Source organism: Nicotiana tabacum, chromosome 16 (assembly GCF_000715075.1).
Source record: "Nicotiana tabacum cultivar K326 chromosome 16, ASM71507v2, whole genome shotgun sequence".
Taxonomy (NCBI): Eukaryota; Viridiplantae; Streptophyta; class Magnoliopsida; order Solanales; family Solanaceae; genus Nicotiana; species Nicotiana tabacum.
Window position 1 is genome coordinate 161,323,655 of NC_134095.1, and position 19,439 is coordinate 161,343,093.

Sequence of the window (19,439 nt, forward strand, 5' to 3'; positions counted from 1 at the left end):
GTAGGCCTTTCCAACTTCGACAAGCAAACCCTTAGCGCGTCTCTGTAAAAATATTTATTTCTCGATACAGGAGCGATAAAATCACAAGCCGTTTCTTTCTAAAGAATCATAACACGAGGGTATGGAACATATAAAAAATTTAGTATCAGATTCTTTGAGGATTAGCCGTAATAATATTTTGAAGCTGATAAGCGTGTCCAGCATTTTAACTTTACAACATTGTACAGTCTCGCCAAAAGATTGATATCTCGAGCTAAGAGTGTCTGAATCACGATCCGTTTGTGCCGTTGGAAAGAAATCTCTGACACCCGTCAATCTGAAAATTTCATAGCAGGATTTCTCTCATAATGGCTGCAATAATATTCTAAAGTTGCACCTGATGTATGCCGTACTTGCAATCTAGCTTTGCGCACTCCTGTTGAAAAATTTATATCTCGAGATAAGAGATTCCAAATTGCAATCCGTTTGTGTTGTTATAAAGTAAACTCATAGATCTGAAAAACATATGAACCCAATGGCAGAACTCATTTTGAGTTGGAAACAGAAAATTCTCAAAGTCCACTTAGCTGTAGTAACTTTCAGATTTGTGTAATTTCGGTGAAAGAAATAGTATCTTGAGCTAGGAGACTCCAAATTGCGGTCCGTTTATACTGTTAAAATTAAACCTATAGAGCTGCAACACAAATGAATTTCATGGCCGAACTCTTTTCGAGTTGGAAACAGAAAATTCTCAAAGTCCACCTAGCTGTAGTAACTTTCAGATTCGTGTAGTTCCGACAACAAAAATCGTATCTTGAGCTAGGAGCCTCCAAATTGCAAACAGTTTGTGTTGTTGAAGAGTAGATATAAAATCTACAACATATAAAATGTTTGGGGTAGAACGTTTTCTGGATGGACCATAGTAGTTTTCCAAAGTTGATCTCGTCATCCGTTGAGCTCGCTTCCCATCTCTGAGTTGTCTTATGAATGTTGTTGTTTTCTTGAAATTGACTCTACAGTCTTGAATACAATAACTTTAGCTATTGTGCTTCACAAATATTATCTCTTTATTTATTTCTTTTTCAGACATGCAAAGAAGTTCAGTGAGTCCAGATGGCGGTTTGAGATGTCATACGAGATGCGGAGTCACCCCTTCACCAACTACTGCACTTGATTTGTTGACGGTCTTAAAGTTTATCAATGGCGGCTCCCATGGTGATTGAAGGTTTTTCAAGAGATATGACTTCTTATATATGAGGCATTGAGGATAGTATATTAAAATTAGGTCATATGGACTTGGAAGAAGCATTCAAGGCGAGTCGGCCACAAAGCCTAGTTTACGATCATTTTCATGACTTAGGCTTTTGTATAGGAAAATTTTTAATTCCTTTTGTCTCTATATTTTTTTATGTACCAAATTTTGTACTATTGAAGCAATAAAACATCTTTTATACTTCAAAGTAGATCGTCTCTTTTCCTCATAGATATGTGCCTCTACACTTGGAAGAATTAATGTAATGATCTGATGACGCAAAACTTTTACTTTTTTAAAGCTCATGCAACTGAACTTAGAATAAAACTCTAAGCTACCTACATACCTTGGTGAAGAGGATCAAGTCATAACGTAGTTCAGAGGGGTGAGTTTTTGTTTTTTTTTTTTTCTGTTTTTCCTTTTTTATGTCCTAATTGTTTTTGCCTAGGCCGCCTCTCACGAGGTTTTCAACCTAGCGGACTTTGTTTGGGCTGTACATAGTTTAGTCTCATGCATCAAGGAGCGTCATAACTTACAGTTTAGGCTCGTACGTCGAGAAGCATCAGTGACTTTCATGGGAAGTACTGCTTCAGAAATTTTCCATTGATCGGATCAACTCTAAGACCATCCTTATCAATGATTTTGTATGTGCCACTTCAATAGGCTTCTTTCACAACATATGACCCATCCCATTTTGAGATAAACTTGTCACTTATGCGTTTGTTGAGGATTATTGGTCGTCGAACAACTAATACTACATCTCCCACTTGGAATGATCGTGGCCGCACTTTCTTGCTGAAGGCTCTATCTAGTCAAGCTTGATAACACTCCAGTTTTTGTTGTGCTTCTAATTCTCATCCAATGCCTCTAACTCTGCTAAGCGAAGTTTAGCATTCTCTTCAGACATGAGTGCATCTTGGATTGCGATCCGCAATGATGGAATTTGTTTCTCAAACGGAAGGACTGCTTCCACACCATATACCAAAGAGTAAGAAGTTGCTTGTGTAACAGTTCTGAAGGTTGTCCAGTATGCCCACAAAGCTTCACCAATTTTCTCATTCCAGTCTCGCTTGTTCTTTGCAACAACTTTCTTCAAAAGTTTACCAAGCGTCTTGTTAAAAGCTTCAGCAAGGCCGTTGGCGGATGCATTATAAATTGAAGATTTATGTTGCTTGAAACCGAACTTCCCGCACTGACTCTTCACGAGCTTGTTGTCAAATGGCGTTCTATTATTAGGGATTATGTATCTTGGTATTCCATACCTAAAAATTATATATGACTTGATAAAATCAACAATGGTTTCCTTTTCATCTCCTTGAGTGGAAAAACTTTAGCCCATTTAGAGAAGTAGTCTGTAGCGGCCAATATGTACATCCGTCCCTTTGATGACTTTGGAAGTGGTCCAACAACGTCAAGTCCCCATGCATCAAAAGGCCATGATGCTACAGTTGGGTGAAGAGTTTCTGGAGGTTGGTGGATGTAGTTGGCATGAAATTGATACGCTTGACATCTTTTGCCATGATCCATGCAATCCTTCACCATTATCGCCCAGTAGTAGCCCATCCTCTTGATGCGAAAATGGAGCTTAGGACAAGATAGGTGTTCCCCACATGAGCCAGAATGTGCTTCCTCCATCGCTTGGAGGGCTTCTTCTTTGTCAAGACATCTCAAGAATAGTCCTTCAAAAAAGTGGCGAAACAATGTCCCCTTATAGAAGATGAATTGTGGTGCTCTTTGTTTGATGTCTGTTCTTTGTCGCGGATCCTCGGGTAACTTTCCATGTTCAAGGTATTCTATAAATGGTTGCCTCCAATCTTCTTTTTCAATCACTCGAACAGACGTATAATGGCTTTCGTTGATTTGAAGATCCAAAAGTCTAGGAATAACCCATCGATGACACACATATACCTTTGCTGACTCATTCTCTCCAAGTGCCATTGTCGTGGCCAAGTGAGCCAAAGCATCAGCCTTGCAATTTTCTTCTCTTGGGACGTGGTTTAAGAACACTTGATCGAATTTTTCAAGTAAACCATAAGAAATTGATGGTATGGCAATATATCTTCCTTCTTTACCTCGTAACTCCCCAAAAGTTGGTTGATGATTAGCTTAGAGTCACCGTAGATCTACAACTTTAGAATCTTCATTTCTAATGCCATTTCGAGACCGACGATCAAAGCTTGGTACTCTGCGGCATTGTTGAAGCATGTTTCACCTAAAACAAAAGAGAATGACAAGACTTGGCTTTCTGGAGAGATCAACATGACACCTGCCCCCGCACCATTGCAACGTGTAGATCTATCAAAGAAAATTGTCCATGGTGGAAGCTCTTCGATGAACAAAACGTCTTCATTTGGAAACTCATCTGAAAGCTCCCATTCTGCCAGAAGAGGGTGATCAACTAGAAAATTGGCTAGTGCTTGTCCTTTCACAGCTTTTTGAGGTGTGTATGTGATCTCATATTGGTTAAACAATATGGACAATCTTGCTAGACATCCAGAAAGAACAGGTCGAGTCATCACGAGCTTCACGGTATCTGCTCGAGAGATGAGTTTGATGATATATGCTTCAAAATAATGCCTTAGCTTCTTTGTCGCATAAAGTAAAGCTAATCATATTTTCTCAACAGGCGTATAGTTCATCTCAGCTCCTATCAGAGTTCGGCTAAGGTAGTACATGGCTTGTTCGTTTCCTTCCTTATTCTCTTGAGCAATTAGTGCTAGTGAACGTTCCTATGCCGCGATGTAGAGTAACAAGGGCTTCCCAAGCATTGGCGCTCCTAACACAGGTGGATTCAGCAAGTATTTTTTGATGCTTTCAAAAGTCTTTTGACATGACTGATCCCAATGAAAAGGTATATCCTTCCTCAATAGATGATTGAAGGGTTGACGTCGTCCGGCTAGATTAGAGATGAACCTCCGGATGAATGCTAAGTTTCCTTGGAAACTTCAAAGCTCTCTTAAGTTCTTTGGCTTGGGCATTTTTTGAATGGTGTCAATCTTTGCAGGATCAACTTCAATTCCATGATGATGCACAATGAAGCTAAGAAACTTTCTTGATGTAACTCCAAATGCACACTTGAGTGGATTCATCTTCAGGTCGAATTTTCTTAACCTTTAAAAAATAATTTGAAGGTCTTCAAGGTGGTAACGCCTATTCTTCATCTTCACCACCAAGTCATCAACGTAGCATTCAACCCTCTTATGAAGCATGTTGTCAAAGATGTTTTGCATCGCGCGTTGGTAGGTGACACCGACATTCTTCAAATCGAAGGGCATCACTTTGTATCCATATATCCCTTTTGGAGTTCGGAAAGCATTACACTCTTCATCTTTTGGAGACATTCTGATTTGATTATATCCGAAGGACCCATCCACGAATGACATAGCTTCATACCCTGTTGTAGCATCAACCATGAATTCAATAATTGGTAGCGGGAAGTCATCTTTTGGACATGCCTTGTTTAGGTTTTGAAAGTCAACACAAACACGTATTTGACCATTCTTTTTCTTGACAGGTACAATATTCGATATCCATGATGGGTACTTCGCCTCTCAAATAAATCCCACCTCGATGAGCTTGTTGACTTCGACTTCAATTTGTGACACAAGCTCGGGTAGAAACATGTGTTGCGACTACTTCACAGGGCGTGCTCCACTTTTGATCCCTAAATGATGAACAACTACCTTAGTACTAAGACCAGACATTTCTTTATATGACCAAGAGAAGACATGTTTGTACTCGGTCAACAACTTGGAGTATTCCTCCTCCGCTTGAGGCGTAAGAAGCACACTAATAAAGGTAAGGCATAAATATTTCGGAGTACCTTAATTGAGTTCCTTAAGCTCATCCACAGTTGATTGCCCGCCATCTTCTAGTTGAGGGGGAGCCTCATGTACTTCAACATCAACTTTAAGGCATGGGCTATCTTCCACAATTATGTGATAGGATGTTTTCACAAAGTCTGACTTTTCTTTTTGTCTTCCTTGGATGGTCAACATGGCTTCTTTCTTTTTCTTTGCTTCTTTACAAGGCTGGAAAGTGTAAACAATATTTCTCCTTTGCACCTTCAGCAGACCATCTGTGGATATTGAAAAAATAGACTTCCTCTTCATACGTGATGGGAAAGCACTATAGATTTCTTTGTCAGCAATAACTTCAGAATGATCCCGCTTCTCATGGACTGGCTCCTTATATTTTGACAGTATCTTTCTAGATGTCAACTTCCTTGTGGTCCCTAGGCGACAAAAGATAGAGTTCTTTGAGGTCGTGGAAACTTCTTTTAGATGTTTGGAAGATACACATTCACCTTTGTGACTTAGTCTTTCAAAAACCGAGACCGAATGGGTTTAGCCTCCAATACGATTAAATACTGAAGCCCGTTGTTTTATTTTTTTGCCCTTAACTTCCTTCATCTCCTCTACCGAGGTGTATTGTGACAAATCTATCTCTTTGCTTCTCTTTGATGAAATTTGAAGAGGCTCTGCCAAACTAAACCCCAACCCAAACTTCAGAGTGGTGACGTAGTGCCCTTACTTTCTCAACTTCATTTGGAACTCATTGAGCCCATGTATCTTTTCACTAGTGACTTCGTCTTTGAGTTCTACTAGTTGTGATAGATTGAAGAAGTCATAACCAGACTTTTCAAGCAGTATGAAGGCCTTAGGATCATAGTGCCTTTTTATTTTATCGACTTGGAGATTGCCTTTAGCAGACTCATAAGTCAAGGATGGGATTTGTGCAACTGGGACAGTCAGATGCTCCTTCAAATGTTGGATATCTTTGTGACTCATTTTCTTCTTTGGAGTGCATTCTTGTAGCAAAGGTTGCCCTTTCTTTCGATGCTCAAGTGGAACATAGCGAAAAACCAGATGCTCCCCAGTCTTTGTCTGCATGTCACCTTCAGTTGATGATACCTTAATGAAGATTTTTCCGTTCCCTTCTTAGGCAACTTGGTGGTAGTACATTGAGCCTCATTTTCCTCTTCTGACTTAACCTCATCTTCATCATCTAATGATGGTTTCTCTACTTTCGGTTCACAAGAATCTAGGTAGAATTTTGTGTCTGCAAAGTATGACTCCGTCTTAGTGAAAGGCTTGATGTCTGCATCAATTTTGACTATCTCACCAACTCTTCTGTACTTCAAACATTGATGAAAAGTAGATTATACCACCCCATTCTCATGAATCCAAGGGCGTCCAAGCAACAAGTTGTATGATGTTTTAGCATCTATGACGTGAATCAGGGTGTTTGAATTCATCTCACCAATGGATAATCATATACGAATCATACTTATGGCTCGTTGTCCTCCTTGGTTGAAATCTTGGATTGTTAGGTTACTTTTGGATAACTTATCGATAGAGATCCCAAGCTTTTTAGCACCATCTTTGTCATGATATCGATAGCCGAACCATCATCAACAAGTATGCGATTGAGATATTGTTACCTAATGGACCCTACAACAAACAAAGGTCTATTATGTGGCTTAGACCCCAACAACAAGTCATCATCTATGAATGAAATTGTTGCACAACATGTGACAACTTTTCGGTTATCATGATGTTCTTGTGGTTTTATTGGAGCAGGCTCATCATTGCTTTCTGTTGTTTCGTCAGTACTAGAAACTACATGAGTTGCACTAACGTGACCTCCATGAAGGAATTTTCCAGGAAAGAATTCATGTAATGTGATGGGATTTCAGAACTTCCGCGATAAGGTACTATTAATATTCTTGCTAATAGAACATTTGATATTTCTTGGTGATTGTAGCCTATCTGCATTACTCATCATCGCTCTTGAATTAGGAATTCGTAGCCTAAAAAATGCCTGATGTTTTCGCTTCTTGTGAGTGACTAGAATCCAGCCCTCATCGTTTTTGTCTTTGGAGCGATTGTCTAGGTCTAGTGAACCTTCAAGAGTTTTCCTTGGAATATCAATTTCAACGGGCTCGAATCTTCCAAATTGTAAGAAGGTAGTGCTTGTTATGTTATGCAACTTTGAACACTTCTTTCCCTTGAGCGCAATACTTACAAGATTTGCTTCTGCAGTTTCATCCATGTCTATGATGATTTTTCCTTCACTTACAAGAGCCATGATTTTCTCCTTCAAGACAAAGCATTTCTCTGTACGATGGCTAATGACGCGATGAAACTTGTAGTATTTCTGATCTCCAACTTTGCCAATTTCCTCTTGCCTTTTTGATTCAGGGAGATTGATGATTTTCTTGTCTAGCAGTTCATCAAGGATTATGGGTACGTCTGAATTTGCAAATGGATAAACCTTTGCCTCTAATTCCTTCAAGGTGGGACGACGCTTCTCCTCTTTTGGATATTGACTCGGGGTCTTATCCTCCTTCACTTTTTTTCTTAGTAGTGACCTTCACAGAAGTTGCTTTCACCGCCATTGATTCTTTGGTTTGGTTCTTCGATACAATATTTTTCTTGAACTCCTTTTGATCAGCAAATGGAGATGCCTTTCCATGACTTACGATGCTTAACTCCATGTCGTGTGCTCGTGTTGTTCTTCAAAAGTTCACGGTCTGATCCCTTGTAGAATGTACAAAAATCCCAGTGCATTCCTTGAATGCACATCTCCACAACAGATATTTCTAAAAGGCAATCTTTGCAGTCCAAAATTAACGTCCTCCAATGATGAATGTAATCCACCACGGGCTCATCCTTCCTTTGCTTGGTGCCTGTCAACTGTATCATCTTTGTGATGGTCCGCCATATTGAGCTCTGATGGTGTTTCTTATCATGTCTTGCAATTGTTGGATAGATAATGCCGCAACTGAGGTAAATTGCTTTTCCTTTTGAATGTTTAACTTTGAAATGATTCCTCAACAACTGTTTTCTGGGAGGTGAAGACAAGTGAATGAGGAAGGACATGACTCGACTCTCCAGGTGCATAGACCTCCAATTTGTTCATGAGTTGAGCGATTTGAAGGTCTTTGTCTTCAACAGTTTTCTTCAAGACCTCTATAGTTTGTTCCATCATGAAAAACCTTTTGTCCACGTTAGTTGCGTCAATCATCAAGGCATTGACCTTCGTTGAAACTGAAGAATTCGTCAAATCCTCCAAGGTTTGAGGAGGTTTGAGAAAGTTTATCAAACAGCGAGAATGGGATGTTGCCCCCAGAAATAACAGTTGCGAATGTCATATGAGATCTGCTCTTCTTTTCCATCTCCAAGGAGGCTAAGTATTCGGATTCATCCAAGCCACTAGCCTTGAACTTGCTTTGAGTGATTGGGCCAACATGACTGAGCTCAGCGAATGCGGCAACAGTAGCATCTTTGCATGAAACATCACATATGCGGAAGGCCATTGTAGCTCCAGATCTGAAATTTGTAGCTTTCAACTTGCAAGAAGGAGAGATGAAAGGCAGAATTGGTGCCACTCAGCGTGCCAAAATTTGTTCGCAATAAATTTTCGTAATACGAAAAATAAACTGCACTAAAATAATATGAAGAAAAAGTGATTTTATTGATAAATATTTGTGAGTACAATTCTATATATCCCTTGATTCTCCTCTCTAAAATTCTCCGTGATTTGAGGGCTTGAGAAGCGTCTTTATCGAATGTAGGATGATGCAGACTTCCTTGTGATGTATTTATTCTCCAAGAACGTCGATCAACACTTTGTTGTTACGGGTTGATCTCTGGGAAGAACTTCGTTGATCACTCCTTTATTGAAGAACTAAGCACTTGATGATTGATCTCTCTGTTTGTGGATGCCTTAACCAATTGCGGAGTGTTCTTCTCCAACTCTAAATGTCCCCAGAGAGTTATGTAACCACTCTATTTATAGTTTTCGAGGGTGGACAGTCCAGTTACATATGAACTCTCTTGCTTGATTCTGATTGGCTCATGTCATTTTAGCCACTTGTCGACTTGTGGTTGGTTCTTGGCTTTTGACTTTAATTGCCACATCATTTAACACGTGGCGTCATCTTTTTGCCTTGCAGTTTGACTAGATATGTCATGTCACTTGACACATGGCATGAGTCTGGACCTTAAGATGAAATGGACCTTGGGCTTGAAAATAATAAAATGGACTAATTTAACTTGTAAAACTCAAATTAATTATTTAACACAATTGAATTTAATCCAAATTTTTTATGGATTAAACCCAATAAATTTTATATGTCTACAGATGCCCCATACTACAAGGCTTGTGGGGGTGTAGGCTTGCTCAAACGAACAACGAGATTTAAAGTACCAGTGAATGTTGATATTTTTGTTTTAGCACTTGTGGTGGCTTCTGCTAGTCAAATATGAACTTTTATATAGTTTCACATTTATGTGAAGTGCTAAATACGAACTCCAAACAAAAATTAACCTTCCAATACTTTGGTTGTAGAACACGTGTGTGCAATGTACTTTAGTTTGGAAGTAGCAATTGTAAATTATAGTAATGAAAAACTCTTGAAAATTGTTAGACAATTTTCCATGTTAGTCCCACGTTAGGCCTCTTTCTTTTTTTACCAAAAGCAAACAAGGAAAAATATTTCTTGACATTGTAGGACAAGGCAACATTGTTTCCTCCTAGGATTCTAACTCCTTGTTTTGTTCACTTATAGCTCATACTTTGTTAGATTCCTATAAAAAGAGGACCAAGCCAACTAGTTTTATATCACAATTGAATATCAAGCTCCTCGGTCAAATTGGATCGAAGCACCGAAATTGATACTAGAGCTTCTTCCATCTCCACTTGCTTTCACGAACTGCCTGCACTTGCCCTTTTGTTCATTCCTTTTTTTTATCTCCTTAATTTTTTCTCTTGAATCATGACTTTCATTTTCTCTCTCTCTCTCTATATATATATCTATCTCCCTTCTTTTATGCAGCAGATCATTCAATTTAAATAGGTAGAAAATAGAATTAGAAGCAACCAAGCGCGCGTCATGCAATAACTTGGGGACGTAGTTGTGCTTCTTGTATTGCTTCTTTATTCAAAATTAATCCATATTAAAGGACTCCACCCACATGAGAAGCCAAATTTGAAAACTTTGAGCAATGGAGATTGCTGTTCAAGACCAAATTTTTTTGCCGCAAGTTAAAGTTTCATGCAAGGTCCAACAGTTCAAGCCTTATCTAGAAAGCGTTCTGGGAGCCATTGGACTGTAAACGCAATAGGTAAATAATTTTGACTATTAGTACATATTCAGCAGTCCCTTCTAAGTCCCTCTAGACCTTACCTGAAAGTTGGTTACTTTCAATTTTGTGATGCAATTGCAGTAATTAGAAGGTTTTCCCTGCATGCTCGTCTTTTCTTTGAAAAATTCAACTATATAGTGACATTTTATATAAGCTATAAAAGAGCGGCAGATTGTCTGGTCGAGCCCTATTTTGATTCTTGTATCCTTTTGTCCAAAAAGAAAAACATGGCTAAAACATCAGAAGTTTCTTGTTTTAGTTGGTTCATCTCTCTCATGGATTCAACTGATCTCTTTTCTTATACAGATTCAAAAGAAAATATCAAGAAACTCAAAGTGAAAGTTAATGAAGTGCAATATTTAACGTGTGAAGAACGTATTGTGGTTGATTTTGATTACCTGGATGAACCATTTGGAGATGCACGCGGCCTTCTTTCAGGATTTTGTGGAATTTTAGCATGTGACTGCACTTTATTTCCTATCCACTGTGAGAAATGGTCGAGTTTACCTATCTCATACTTCAACCACGTCTTCGATCAAATTATAAAGGTATAAGCTCTACATTCTTAGAACTATATCACTGTTTTATTTTGGAGAAAGACAACTATATCTCTATTTTATCTTTGAACTTTATACTTGCATTTAATAGACATGCTAACCAATGTTTTATTCTTTAAGCCCAAGTTCTTTTTTAAGACAACCGAGTCAGTTGCACGACAACATGTTTATAAATCTATTGGAAAGAAATGGGCTGCAAATAGGCTTAACTTGTGGAGTGCATCTGAAGACCCACTTAAAAGTAGAGCTGAGATTATTCATAATGTGCCGGATGGAATTCCGCCAGATCAATGGATTTCTTTTGTTGATTACCAATATAAAGATTCAACAAAGGTACTTATGCAACTGCTTCTTCTAGTCTTTATAATTATATTATTGTTTGTTCTTCTAATTGAGTTTCAAGTATATTTTTTATAAGGAAATGCGTAAAAGAAATGCTGAAAATAGAAAAAAACAGAAGATTCCACACACAGGTGGTTCCAAAGCCAACGCTACGAGAAGGGCTGAAATGGTGAGTAAATTAACTTTCTATGTAATTATTTCTAAGTAGTAACTAATTCTGAATTTGATTTTGTATTTATAGATAGCTCAGACTGGACAAATGCCTGGACGAGCTCAAATATACATTGCTACTCATAAGAATGAAGATGGAGTATATGTTAATGAAGAAGTAAAAGAAATATGCGTAAGTTTTTGTGAATTCATAGCTTATCTTAAGAAACAAATCATGAGGACTAATGAGTATGCTAGATAATTGAAGTTTACTCAACATTTAAGTTCTATTTAATGTGTGTTGCAGTTAAAGTTGGCTATTGTCTTGGGTTGCTCAAGAGTGCCTCATCACCTCGTTACTATATGGTTTTACATGATTGACATCCTTGTCATGTCCTGCCTACTTTTTCTACTTGCTACCTGTGCATAGTTTCCTGGAATCTAAATGCCATATGGGTGGCATGCATTCACTCACTGAAATATTTTCTTTGGGCAAGTGAATATCATCTGCAAGTGATTTGAACTATCTAATTAGGGTAAATTTTAAAAAGGGGATGAAAATTTTAGAAAATCTTCTAACATAGGTTGGACAACTAAGCCTAGATTGGAAACAGGTGGGCGTGTCAAGGTATATATGGTTATGCGGATTAAGATATGTATATTTTGACACTAGACAAATGCATTCCTGTTAGTTTAGTTGTGACAATGAGTTTTGTATGTGTAGGAAAAAATTGAGTTAGCTTTGAGTGAAAGCACCATAGACGAGTCTCAAATTTCGCCAAATGATGCCGTTGGTAAGGTGCTAGGAAAAGAGCACTCTGGAAGGGTAAGGTGTTTGGGATTAGGCCCTGTCCCTAGTAAAGTTTTTAAACAAGTAAGACCTCGTTTTGGTGGTACAAGTTCTTCAAGTATTGAAGGTTCATGTTCGTCCCAATGTCAACATAACCATAATCAAATGATGAATGCTCACAATCAAATGATGAATGCTTTCAAGGCATATATGATAATGAAAGAAGGGACTTTACCAGAACAGTTTGTGGGGTTCTTTGATTCTCCTTCGACGATTTCTCCTACAACAGTAAGTAAAGTTCTTCAAATTTTTTTCACTTTAATTTGTCTATTTGCAAAGATAGAGTGGCTTAGATTAGTACAATTCTTGTATGTGTATCTGTTTTCTTTGTATAACTCCTCTCTCTCCCACTATTATATTTTTCTTTCTGATTCTAGCATGAATTAGTCTCACTTTCTAATAGGATGCACAAACATCTTTTTTCTCAGTCCAATAAAAAAAAAAGACTGCAATGTTGATCTAAATTTGATATTTAAGTACAAACGAAGCTTGAAGTGTTGCACTTATTTGCTTACATTATTTAGTAGAACCTACAGTTACTGTAATTTCTGATTCTGACATGATTTTTATACTTTATTTTTTTATGCAGCCAAGTGATGCGGACAGTGGACCCTTTTTGCCAATGGACGCAAGAAGATCATGTGGTGATAGTAATTCTAGAGGCAACCATTGATTTTATTGTAATTGTCTTAGATAATTAATTGTGACGATGTAATTGTGTGGTTGAAGCTGATGTTAGATTGTTGGAGTGAATGTTTTGTGTTTAAAATAGTTTTTGAGTGATGCTACTTAATGTTGACAATTTAGTTTTAAAAACTAATGATATTTTATGATAACGTTTTGTGATTTTATGATATGTTATCGATATCTTTTTACTTTTAAATATATTTTTTTTGCTTTGATTATGATTTACAACTTAATTAGTAATTTTGTCAATAATATATGAATTAAAAAATTCAATAAGGTTATGACTGACTGGAGCTTAAAATATAAGCTAATAAAAAAGAATAAAAATTATATTGCGGAGGTTTACAATCGTCGCAATTCGTAGCTGAAAATTATTTTTAAAAAATTAAGTTTTAAATCTGCGGGGGTCAACCGCCGCGAAGTAACCCCCACTACTTAGTTCTGGCGGTCAGCAAATAACTGCCGCAAAACAATTGCGACGACTCTTATTGTGGGGGTTTTAATGACTGCCGCAACAACGTATTGCGGGGGTTTTAAACCGCCACAAACCTTAAAAATAACCCCCGCAATTAGGCCTTTTTTTTGTAGTGTGAACTAGACTGTTGTGCTGCTTCCGATGTCTTTTTTTTAATGTCAAGCTGAAGTGCCATGATGCTGAATCATCGTGCTATTTGCACTGTATCTATAAAAACTTCGCATTGTTAGCATCGAGGATTTCCAAATATTTTTCTTTTGCAGGATTTTGCGAGTACAACGGTCTTTGATATCCCTAAGGAGATGCACGCGATGCCTATATGATTTGCAGCAAAACACATGTCTCTTTGTTGCGTCCTGGCGAGAGAGACATATGAAATGTCCTTTCAACCTCGGTGACAAAATCTCTACTCTTGGTGGCTTGGATAGATAATATTTCATCACTGGCGAGCCAACATGTACTACATCGCATCATTGCAAGTTGATGCAGAAGACAATTGGAGTAGGCCTTTCCCACTTCGGCGAGCAAACCCTTAGCGCGTCTCTGCAAAAATATTTATTTCTCAATGAAGTAGCAATGAAATTACAAGACTCTTCTTTCTAAAGAATCATAACACGAGGAGATGGAACATATAAAAAATTCAGTACCAAATTCTTTGAGGATTAGCCGCAATAATTTATTGAAGCTGATAAGAATGTCCAGCATTTTAACTTTACGGCACTGTACAGTCTCGCCAAAAGATTGATATCTCGAGCTAGGAGTGTTCGAATTGCGATCCGTTTGTGCAATTGGAAAGAAAACTCTAACACATATCACACATGAAATGTTCATGGAAGTATTCCCGTCATAATGGCTGCAATAATATTCTGAATTTGCTCCTAATGTCTGTCGTACTTGCAATCCAGCTTTGCGCACTCTTGTTAAAGAATTTATATCTCAAGCTAGGAGACTCTAAATTGCAATTAGTTTATGTGGTTAGAAAGTAAACTCATAGAGATAAAACATATATTAATTTCATGCCAAAACGTCTTTCGAGATGGAAACAAAAAATTCTCAAAATCCACCTAGTTGCAGTAACTTTCAGATTCGTGTAGTTCCGGCGAAAGAAATAGTATCTTGAGCTAGGGGCCTCCAAATTGCAAATGGTCTGTGTTTTTGGAAAATAGACATTCAAATATACAACATACAAATTGTTATGGGCATAACATCTTTGAAACGGACGACAATAGTTTTTTCAAAGTTGATCCTGTTGTCGGTTGAGCTCGCTTTCCATCTCTATGATCCTGCGAATGTGTTTTCTTCTTGTTGAAATTGACTTTAAAATCTTGGATGTAGTTACTTTGACTACCATGCTTCACAAATCTTATCTCTTCGATTCCTTTTGCAGACTCGCAAAGGAGCTCAAAGCGTCCGAATATCCGACTGAGATGTCATACAGGATGCGGATATGTTGAAGTTTTGAGCATGCAAAATCTCTATGAGAAAGAAAGAATTATTATAGTAGATCATCTTGCAAAGCCACTCGTTCGCCAATTGTTGCACTTGAATTGTTGATAGTCTTGAAATTTATAAATGGCGTCTCCCACGATAATTGAAGATTTTTTCTAAAAAGAAACAACTTCTCACATATGGGACCTTTAACCAACACTTGCACAAGAGAAGCAACATCCTGCTCGAGGCATAACAACAGGACCCATGGTCAAGAGATCGTCACAACTACTGAACGTGAGAGACGTACATCGGGAATGGTGTATCAGATGTGAAGACGTCATATAGACTCGGAAAAGCATTTAAGACACATCAGCAACAAAGCCTAGTTTATAATCATCCTTATGATTTAGGCTTTTGTACATAAAAATGTCTAGTTCCTTTTGTCTCTACATTTTTGGATGGATCACCTTTTGTACTATTGAAGCACTAAAACATCTTTCGTACTTTAACGCAAATCGTCTTCTTTTCCTCATAGATATGTACCTCTACACTTGAAGAATTTATGTGATGATCCGATGATGCCAAATTTTTATTTTTTAAAAACTCATGCGACTGAACTTAGAATGAAACTTTAAGTTTCCTACGTACCTCGATGAAAAGGATCAAGTCATAAAGTAGTTCAGAAGGGTGAGTTCTTTTTTTTTTTATATCCTAATTTTTGCTTAGGCTGCCTTTTGCAAGGTTTTCAACCTAGCAGACTTTTGTTTTGTTTTTTTGGCCATACACAACTTAGACTCATGCGGGCCAGGAGTATAGCAATGTGCAGTTTAGGCTCATGCATCAAGGAGCGTCATGACTTGCAGCTTAGGCTCGTACGTCGAGGAAGACGTTTCTCAAAAGGTACATCTGTCCCTTTTGATACATGGGGACTTGACGTTGTTGGACCACTTCCAAAGTCATCAAAGGGACAGATGTACATATTGGCCGCTATATGCTACTTCTCTAAATGGGCTGAAGCTGTTCCACTCAAGGAGGTGAAAAAAGAAACTGTTGTCGATTTTATCAAATCATATATAATTTTTAGGTACGACATACCAAGATACTTAATCACTGATAATGGAATGCCATTTGACAACAAGCTCGTGAAGAGTCTGTGTGAGAAGTGCGGTTTTAAGCAACATAAGTCTTTAATTTATAATGCACCCACCAACAGACTTGCTGAAGCTTTTAACAAGACGCTTGTTAACCTTTTGAAGAAAGTTGTTGCAAAGAACAAGAGAAACTGGCATGAGAAAATTGGTGAAGCTTTGTGGGCATACCGGACAACCTTTAGAATTGCTACACAAGTAACTCCTTACTCTTTGTATATGGCGTGGAAGCAGTCCTTCCGTTGGAGCAACAAATTCCATTATTGCGGATCGCAATCCAAGAAGGACTCAAGTATGAAGAGAATGTTAAACTTCACCTAGTAGAGTTAGAGGCATTGGATGAGAAAAGATTAGAAGCGCAACAAAAATTGGAGTGTTATCAAGCTCGACTAGCTAGAGCCTTCAACAAGAAAGTGCGGCCACGATCATTCCAAGTGGGAAACTTAGTCTTAGCTGTTCGACGACCCATAATCCTCTCAACAAACACATAGGCGACAAGTTTACCTCAAAATGGGATGGGCCATATGTTGTGAAAGAAGCCTATTCAAGTGGCGCACAGACAATCATTGATAAGGATGGTCTTAGAGTTGGTCCGATCAACGGACAATTTCTGAAGCAGTACTTCCCATGAAAGTCACCGACACACCTCGACGTACGAGCCTAAAATGCAAGTCATGATGCTTCTTGATGCATGAGCCTAAACTACACGTTGCTACACTCCTGGCCCACATGAGTCTAAATTATACGGCCCAAAAAAAAAAGTCCGCTAAGTTGAAAACCTCGCGAGAGGCGACCTAGGTAAAAAAAATTAGGAGATAAAAAAGGAAAAAAAGAAAAAAAAAACAAAAACTCACCCCTATGAACTACGTTATGACTTGATCCTCTGCACCGAGATATGTAGGAAGCTTAGAGTTTTATTCTAAGTTCAGTCGCATGAGGTTTAAAAAAAAAGTTTGGCATCTTCGGATCATTACATTAATTCTTCCAAGTGTAGATGCACATACCTATGAGGAAAAAAGATGATTTGCTTTGAAGTAGAAAAGATATTTTATTGCGTCAATAGTACAAAAGTTGATACATCAAAAAATATAGAGACAAAATGAATTAGACTTTTTCCTATACAAAAGTCTAAGTCATGAAAATGATTGTAAACTAGGCTTTGTGGCCGACTCGTCTTGAATGCTTCTTCCAAGTCAATATGACGTCTTCACATTTTAATACACTATCCTCAATGCCTCATATATAAAAAGTCATCTCTCTTGAAAAACCTTCAATCACCATGGAAGCCGCCATTGATAAACTTCAAGACCGTCAACAAATCAAGTGCAACAGTTGGTGAAGGAGTGAGTCCGCATTTGTATAACATCTCAGACTGATATCTGGACTCGTTAAAATTCTTTGCAAGTCTGCAAAAGAAATAAATAAAGAAATAAGATTTGTGAAGCACAATAGCTAAAGTTACTATATTCAAGACTGTAGAGTCAATTTCAAGAATACAACAATATTCATAAGACAGCTCAGAGATGGGAAGCGATCTCAACGGATGAAGAGATCAACTTTAGAAAACTACTGTGGTCTATACGGAAGACGTTCTACCCCAAACATTTTATATGTTGTATATTTGGATGTCTAGTCTCCAACAAAACAATCCGTTTGTGATTCAGAGGATCCTAGCTGAAGATACGATTTTTGTTGTGGAACTACATGAATCTGAAAGTTACTGCAGCTAGGTGGAATTTGAGAATTTTTTGTTTCCAACTCGAAAAGAGTTCGGCCATGAAATTCACATGTGTTGCAGATGGTTTTACTTTTTAACAGCGCAAACGGATTGCAATTTGGAGTCTTCTAGCTCAAAATACTATTTTTTTCGCCGGAACTACACGAATCTGAAAGTTATTGCAGCTAGGTGGATTTTGAGAATTTTTTTTTCCAGCTCGAAAGGAGTTCTGCCGTTAAATTCATATGTTTTTTAGATCTATGAGTTTACTTTCTAAAATCATAAACGGATTGCAATTTGGAGTCTCCTATCTCGAGATATGAATTTTTCAACAAGAGTGCGCAAAGCTGGATTGCAAGTACGGGAGACATCAGGAGAAACTTCAGAATATTATTGCAGCCATTATGAGGGAAATACTGCTATGAAATTTTCTAGTACGACGGGTGTCAGAGATTTCTTTCCAACGGCACAAACAGATCATGATTCAGACACTTCTAGCTTGAGAATCAATCTTTTGGCGAGATTGTACAATGCTGTAAAGTTAAAACGCTGGACATGCTTATCAGTTTCAAAATATTATTGCGGCTAATCCTCAAAGAATTTGGTATTGAATTTTGTATATGTTCCATCCCCTAGTGTTATGATTCTTTAGAATGAAGCGGCTTGTGATTTTATTGCTCCTGCATTGAGAAATAAATATTTTGCAAAGACGCGCTAATGGTTTGCTCGCCGAAGTTGGAATGGCCTACTCCAGTTGTCTTCTTCGTCAACCTACAATGATGCTATGTGGTATATGTTGGCTCGCCAATGATGAAATATTGTCTCTCCAAGCCTCCAAGAGTAGGGATTTCAATGCCAAGGTTGAAAGAACACTTCATATGTCTCTCTCGCCAGGCCACAACAAAGAGACACGTGTTTTGCTGCAAATCATATAAGGATCTCGTGCATCTCCTTAGGGATATCAAAGGCCGTTGGTACTCCCACAAAAGCCTGCAAAAGAAAAATATTTGGAAATCTTCGATGCTAACAACACAAAGTTTTTTTAGATATAGTGCCAATAGTACGACGATTCAACCCCATGACACTTCAGTTTGACATAAAAAAGGACATCAGAAGCAACACACCAGTCTAGTTCAGCATGGGTTCTAGTATCAATTTTGGTGCTTCGATATAGTTTGACAGAGGAGCTTGATATTCAATTGTTATGGAAAACTAGTTGTCTTGGTCCTCATTTTATAGGGATCTAATAAAGTATGAGTTATAAGTGAACAAAATAAGGAGTTAGAATCCTAGGAGGAAAAAACGTGGCCTTGTCCTACAAGATCAAGAAATATTTTTCCTTATTTGCTTTTGGTAAAACAGGAAAGAGGCCTAACGTGGGACTAACATAGAAAATTGTCTAACAATTTGCAAGAGTTTTCCATTACTATAATTTACAATTGCTACTTCTAAACTAAATTATATTGCACACACGTATTCTACAACCAAAGTATTGGAAGGTTAAATTTTGCTTGGAGTTTGTATTTAGCACTTCACATAAATGTGCAACTGTAAAAAAGTTCAGATTTGACCGGTAGAAGTCACCTTAAGTGCTGAAACAAAAATATCAACATTCACTGGTACATCAAGTCTCGTTGTTCGTTTCAGCAAGCCTACACCCCGACAAGCCTTGAAGTAGGGGGTATCTGTAGACATATAA

The 19,439-nt window shown here is 37.9% G+C and overlaps 1 protein-coding gene across 1 annotated transcript; it reads left to right on the top strand.

The window, feature by feature from the left end:
• Positions 1-10,610: 10,610 nt before the first annotated feature.
• On the top strand, positions 10,611-12,955 carry LOC107765149 (uncharacterized). The gene is made up of 8 exons (XM_075232415.1): positions 10,611-10,869; positions 11,032-11,273; positions 11,359-11,451; positions 11,524-11,625; positions 11,740-11,854; positions 11,984-12,060; positions 12,157-12,510; positions 12,872-12,955. Exons 1-8 carry the CDS (start codon positions 10,611-10,613, stop codon positions 12,953-12,955), a joined length of 1,326 nt encoding a protein of 441 aa, XP_075088516.1.
• The last annotated feature ends 6,484 nt before the right edge of the window (positions 12,956-19,439 follow it).

Coding starts and splice junctions, on each gene's coding strand:
- LOC107765149 (XM_075232415.1), top strand. CDS start 10,611: ATGGCTAAAACATCAGAAGTTTCTTGTTTTAGTTGGTTCATCTCTCTC. Junction 11,855..11,983: donor ACTTTTTCTACTTGCTACCT/GTGCATAGTTTC, acceptor AATTTTAAAAAG/GGGATGAAAATTTTAGAAAA. Junction 12,061..12,156: donor AAACAGGTGGGCGTGTCAAG/GTATATATGGTT, acceptor TTGTATGTGTAG/GAAAAAATTGAGTTAGCTTT.